Source organism: Prosopis cineraria, unplaced genomic scaffold, assembly GCF_029017545.1.
Source record: "Prosopis cineraria cultivar Desert tree isolate PC_DT_omini unplaced genomic scaffold, ASM2901754v1 PC10, whole genome shotgun sequence".
In the NCBI taxonomy this organism is placed as follows: Eukaryota; Viridiplantae; Streptophyta; class Magnoliopsida; order Fabales; family Fabaceae; genus Prosopis; species Prosopis cineraria.
The window spans coordinates 3,681,130-3,687,638 of NW_026555341.1; the positions used below are offsets into that span (position 1 = coordinate 3,681,130).

Sequence of the window (6,509 nt, forward strand, 5' to 3'; positions counted from 1 at the left end):
CTTTAACCCATTAAAAAATATAGTTATATCTTAATCAAATCTATTAATTTTAAAATTTATTCTTAAATAATAATTAAATAAAATCATGTATTCTTTCAATGAAACTCCCTGAAATGTTCTATTCCATTTCACTTCACTCTATCCCATTCTATCACATCCATTTCATCCGTTTTTTTCTATTCTATCATACTCCCAAACATACCCTTAGAACAGAATCATGAAAAACAAAGATAGCTATGTTTATATAATTTGTAAATAAATCTTTAAAATACTTGGATTAAAGTAAAATTTATTTTTAATCTTCACGTTGAATACTAGTCCGGTACAGTCCCCCTTCGAAAAAACCAACATCATATTTTATTATCTAAATCAGAACGGGTCATCTTGTTTGTATCAAAAAAGAACGAGTCTACTCATCAATTGCACGAAGCCGAAAGCCTAGGAACAAACTGATTTAGATCGCTGATATTCATCCTCTAGAAAGATTTTTAGCATTTACAGTTACACAAAGATGCACTTGCCTTTGTCTCCAAACAAATCCAATGGTAGAAGGGGGTACGGAATACGTTAAACAATCTAAAAGGCCCAACCAAATCACCACTAGGGCCGGTTTAACATCGCAGCTGATCCGTGCGGCTCGATCTCGAAATATGATACTGTCAGCCTAGACTCTGAACTCGTGCCAGATGTAAGTCGTAAGAGATGACTTTAGCGAGAGACGGGATAACATTTAAGGGATCCAAATCTAAACTTTTCCGTGATTCGATAAAACTTACGGCAAAACGCTGTTGATTAATTCTTGAGAGTAATCGTTGGTAGTCATATCATATAATGTGGTTCAATCTATATAATATGCATCATTTGATCAAAACAGAAATACATGTATGCCTGAGTTCAAGACGAACAAGTGGAAGGAGGGTCACTTAAATTTGATTCAATATATATCCACTAATTCCCTAACAGAGTGCGGTTTGTTTTGAGTTCATGGAAGATATCTGGATGCCTTCAATTTCACCGACTATCCTACGATCGCTGATCTGACTCTGAAAGATGCTCTATTGCAATACGCACCTTGTCATAGAGCAAATAAAAGATGGTATATAAAAGCAAATTATAAGAGTGAAACCTAACAAATCACGAGAAGTAATCAAGGTGTTTGATTCATATTATGAAACAAAGAAAGAAAGGAGCTCAATCAAAGGGCTCCTTGACGATTAGCGGCATCGACGATTTTCGATTCGGCCTCAGAGGAAACAGCAGAACCAGAGAGAGTGGGGGCGTCAGTAGCACCAGCTCCTCGACCAGGTTGAGGCTGGAGATGGCCTTCAACGCCGTAACCTTGATGCTTGTAATCCTCCAGGTCCTTGTATTTCACGTACGGACTCTCCTGCATCGGAAGTCCTTCAAGACCTCGCTCGCCTGCTTCCCCTTTTGCATCGCTCCTCCTAACCTCTTGCTTTTCCATCGTTTTTCCTTCATGTGGTTTCCCCTCATTCTTCGTATTTATATACACACGCCATCCTCTCGTTTCTCTAGTTCTGCAATCCTCTGCGCACGTGGCGACTCGGGAGGGACTTCCGAAATGAGTGGCAAATTTTACAAGCTTTTCGTTCCCATCCACTCAGGTCCACGAGCTCCTCTGCCTCTTCACTGGGCTAAAGAAAAATTTGGATCATTCTGGTTTAGATGGTCCAGATTACATATTTTTATTTTTTATTTTTTAAAATAATAAATAAATAAAGATTGTATAAAAAATTTAATAAGTATATTTACCAATCTAAAAGTCCAGATCTAATATAAATGGTTTAAATTTAATATTAAAATTTTTTAATTTATTACTCTATTTAAAATATATTTACACTATCTAAAAGATATTTAAAAAATATTTAAAATTTTTAATATTAAATTTAAATTATCAATATTAAACTTAAACTATCAAATTAAAAAATATATTTATTAAAAAAATTTATTTTAAAAATATAAATTTAAAATAATAATAAAAATTATTTAATTTAAATCGTTTAAATTAAATTTAGATGATTGAAATTTTTCTCAGTCTCGGTAGAGAGGCAGAGGAGGATTCCTCAGTAAAAAGAAGCCGACTCCATGCAGTCAACAATCATAACCTCCTCCTTCTTTTCTCCCAAATCGTAAGCGCTCCACGTGTTGTGTTGCGCTTCCTCTTAGTTTATCCAATGTTCTTGGTTGACCAATACGCTGGATTATATCCTTTATTTTTATGGGCCCATCAATTAGGAATTTAATCTGCAATGCCTTGACTTCATCATGTCTTCGGCAAGTATACACTCGCATACGTTTATCAGTGGATTCAGACAGCTAGCATAAAATTAGGCAGGGAAAGAAATAGAATACAACTATTAAGGAAGACCCAGCACCGTAAATGGATGCATTTTCATAAGATTAAAAATTAGAACATTATAAATTGGATTTAGAAACAAGAGCCGATCTATTTTTCCTCTTTGTTTCTCACAGGTCAGACTCCAAACCAACTAACCAAGGACGCTAGGCTTCCAGCTTTCACAATTTTCCATCTGGATACTTATAAAACAGCTAACATAAAGCAAATCCTGTGCGATTGAGAGTGATCACCCTCCTTCTTCTGGCTAAGTGCCCCAGCTAAATGAGATCGGGCTCGCAACCTCGTGCTTCCCATCGGACCATGCTAGGCGACCAAACGCATTTCGACTCTTCGGTGATGAACCTAGAGACGTAAACGTCACCGTATAAGATTTCTTCTCGTTTTCCTTGAAACCAAGCACTTCGGGTTCGACTGAGATCTTAACGGACGAGGTGTCCGAAGTCACCGAGGCATTGTACGCTCCAGCTGCCCCCACGTTCAAGAGAGTCCGCGTGTGTTTAACCACATTGGTCCTACCGCCCGATTTAAATACCACAGCAAATGAAGGGTAATTGAGGTCACTTACACTGTATTGTTTGGTTGCGTCGCACTGGAATTTTCTTCTTGCCACGGTGTTGATTTGTGCGTCTGTGTAGTTCAACGCGCAGAGGAAACCCAAATAATCATCGAATGCCACATCATACACGAGTCCTGGATTAAGGGCTGAAACTGGATCCACGTGTCCAGCGCCATGATCGAACGGTGTCGATGGTTTTTCTGTAGCACTGTCTAACATTTTATCACCGTTCTTGTAAGCTGTATAGGCGGTAGTCATGAGAGCCGATCGAATTATTGCCGGGCTCCACTCGGGGTGAGCCACCTTGATCAAAGCAGCTATCCCGCTCACGTGAGGACAGGACATGGACGTGCCTGATATGATATTGAAATCCACGCGCCGAGGATCGACGGTTAATCCGGTAGGACCCACGGATTTTGACCACCCTGCTAAGATGTTAACTCCTGGCGCGATGAGGTCGGGCTTCAGTATCTGAGGCGTGATGTCATTGGGACCCCGGGAGCTAAACGCTGCAACAACCGGTGATGGCTGAATTCCTAGCTTTGTTCCTTCAAATAAAATCTTCACCGTTGCGTTTGTATTGGACCCGATATAAGTCTTTATGGCGTCGCCGGCTTTTTTACCTACCGCCGTCGCAGGCAATAGATGGGCGTCGGCCACCAGTTCTTCGCCATTATCGTCGGTGTTAGCTAACACCATGCCCAACCCACCAGCTTTTTTCACCACAAATCCTTTCTGCACCCTAGCATTCTGTCCACGATCGCATAACACAATCTTTCCAGCAACTTTATCCGGCGTCAAGGTACCCATCAAGCACAAATTGCCATTGGTGGCATTGCTCACGTTGCCAGCGTATACAAAGGGTAGCGGAGAATCGGGTAAAGCATTACCTTTATAAAGAGAGACCCCTGAATAGTTCTTTCCGTTTCCCAAGCTGACGTAAGCCGGAAAATCTCGATCCAGTGTGCCAGCTCCTACAGTAGTAATCCATGGCGCTACATTGGAAAGACTAGATGTGCTGGGGCCAGCATTTCCCGCAGAACAGGAGATGAAAATCCCTTTCTGCATTGCCGCGAAAGCTCCAATTGCTATATTGTCTTGGTAATAATTGGCTACTCCGCCTCCGAGCGATAAAGAAAGCACGTCAACGTTGTCGTCAATGGCCTTGTCCATAGCAGCCAATATATCAGAACTGAAGCAACCTCCAAACCAACAAACTTTGTAGGCAGCTATTCTGGCATGGGTAGCCATACCACGCGCCGTTCCTGAAGCATAGCCAAATAAATTGGCACCTTCAACTGCCGAACCTGCAGCTGTAGTCGCAGTGTGGGTTCCATGGCCATCATCGTCTCGTGGCGATTTAGACTCCTGAGTTTCGTTGATTGGACCCATCGCGGCCTCATAGCCATTTGCAAAATACCGGGCCCCAATCAATTTCTTATTGCAATTTGAGGTAGTAAAATTAGTGCCCGTTTCACACTGGCCTTTCCAGCCGATTGGGATGGGTCCGAGTCCTGTATCGTCAAAGCTCTTGCTCTCGGGCCAAACACCAGTGTCTAGGACTCCAATGATTACATCAACATCCGATTTAGACTCAAGTAACAAGTCGGCGATTTTATCAATCCCGAGGAACTCAGGGGTTCGAGTTGTGTGTAGCTCGTACCTCGTCTCCGGCAACACGGCTAGAATCCCGGGTAGACTCTCGAGTAAGCGAGCTTCTTCAGGAGTCAGTCTGGTTGAAAATCCATGGATTGCGTTGTCGTAGATGTATAGCATTGCAGCTGATTGAGACACCGATTTCAGAGACGACTCGTACCAGGTTGAATGATGCTCGAAAGTCTGTGGCATTTCGGACTTGGCCAAGTGAACTATGTAAGTACTTCTCTGGTCCTCTTTCTTCTCCGTTTTTGCCAGGGACTCACCGCAGAGAACCTGAATAAGAACCAAGAGAATCACAACGAGATATTTTCTGAACGTCCTCATGCTAGCTTCTTTTTCAGGATCTCCGGAGAACTGAACGAGAGCAACGTAAGAGAGAACCTAGCTTAATTTACCAAAGGCCCTTTGCAACAGTAGAATCAATTTGTGCAGAGTGTGAGAAAAGGAAGAGGTAGGCGTTTGGTCTGCATGATGGAATTATTGCATTTGATCCCAAAGCAGAGGAAAGAGAGAGTGGAGGATAGTGGATCTTAAACAGCTAATTATCAGAAAGGAGATATTATTTTCCTTTCCTCTCGTGCGTTCCCACTCTTCTCCACTTTCTTATCTCCTGCCAGTGGACGAAAACTTTTTCATTTTTTCTTGTGTAGATTGGAGACCCACTACTATTCCTACCATAATATGTGTGTTTATATATACACATATATTATCAGAGCAGTTTCAAGCATCTTTTCAAGTGAACATGTTGTTCATACTCTCCTGACTGCACCAATCTAGTAACCTTCTACCTTTCAGTTGCAACAACAATGGTCCGTTACTTATCTTTATGTTCGAAATTTGTGCGAGCGAAAACTGAAAGAGGGGAGAGCCGCAAAAATATTGTGAAATACGCCTGCTGGTTCACGAGTATCAATCTGTTGCGGCAATTAGACAATCCATCACTCCATACTTTTTCCCTTTGTAACTTGCAGAAGGAGACCAACGTCTTCTTTCTGCACCTTCTCTGTGCAGACCTGCCAACAGATTATTTTACTATATTTTCTAATGTAATTTTCCTTAATTCTGTATAAGTTTTTATCAACTCCATGGCTTTTATTACTTCCCTTAGCTCTCGCTGTAGAAAATGATGAAAGTGGTCTGAATCTACTCACTTTTAATAGGTGGTTCAATTATAATTATTGGAGTTTATTAATATTTAAAAATTATTAATATATATTTTTTACAAAATTCAAATCAATCTATATTATTAGAACATTTCTTATATATAATATCTCCTCTTCGAATTTGAAATTTAATATGTTATAAATATTATATGACAAAATTTTTAATATGGCGATTGTTGTAGCACCTGAAATACCCATCCTTGAGTGTAAACATATCTCCATCCCAAATAAATAGTATTACTTCGTGACTTGGTGAAGTGGGGCTAGTATGTGGGCCACGCATCTCGAGCATTTTGTTTTTGCAATTTTTTTTTTTTACCAGCGCATCTTGGGCATTTGAGGCTTTGAGCAATAATTTGTTGATGGCCGATTGAATGGTTTAATGTCTCTTAGATGAGATGAACCAAAAGCGTCGGATTTAAATACTTCATCTCCATCCAGAGTTAAAAGCATCGATCAACGTTGTGCTGGAAAACGCCGCTGGTAGCGTCCTTTCGTCGGTTGTAAGAAATTTTTGGTATGCTTTGACTGTCAAAAATAGAGATTGCAAATAGATCCGATATGACTTCGTTGTTTGTTATCGGATAAAATTGAGTTTGAATAAAATTAATTTATAAACATAATTTTAAGTAAAATTAACATTTATAGTATAATAAAGTTGATTTAAAAATATGGTTTTATATAAAACTGAGTTTTAATTTGTTATAACTCAACATTCCCTCTATTTTTGTACTTCCCCATTTCAGTTTAG

The 6,509-nt window shown here is 40.0% G+C and overlaps 2 protein-coding genes across 2 annotated transcripts; both read right to left on the bottom strand.

The window, feature by feature from the left end:
* Positions 1-812: 812 nt before the first annotated feature.
* Positions 813-1,484, bottom strand: LOC129284608 (uncharacterized). Its single transcript, XM_054920135.1, has one exon. It carries the CDS (start codon positions 1,463-1,465, stop codon positions 1,196-1,198), a length of 270 nt encoding a protein of 89 aa, XP_054776110.1. The 5' UTR covers positions 1,466-1,484; the 3' UTR covers positions 813-1,195.
* Positions 1,485-2,398: 914 nt separating this feature from the next.
* On the bottom strand, positions 2,399-5,333 carry LOC129321220 (subtilisin-like protease SBT1.7). Its single transcript, XM_054966916.1, has one exon. It carries the CDS (start codon positions 4,917-4,919, stop codon positions 2,625-2,627), a length of 2,295 nt encoding a protein of 764 aa, XP_054822891.1. The 5' UTR covers positions 4,920-5,333; the 3' UTR covers positions 2,399-2,624.
* Positions 5,334-6,509: the final 1,176 nt, after the last annotated feature.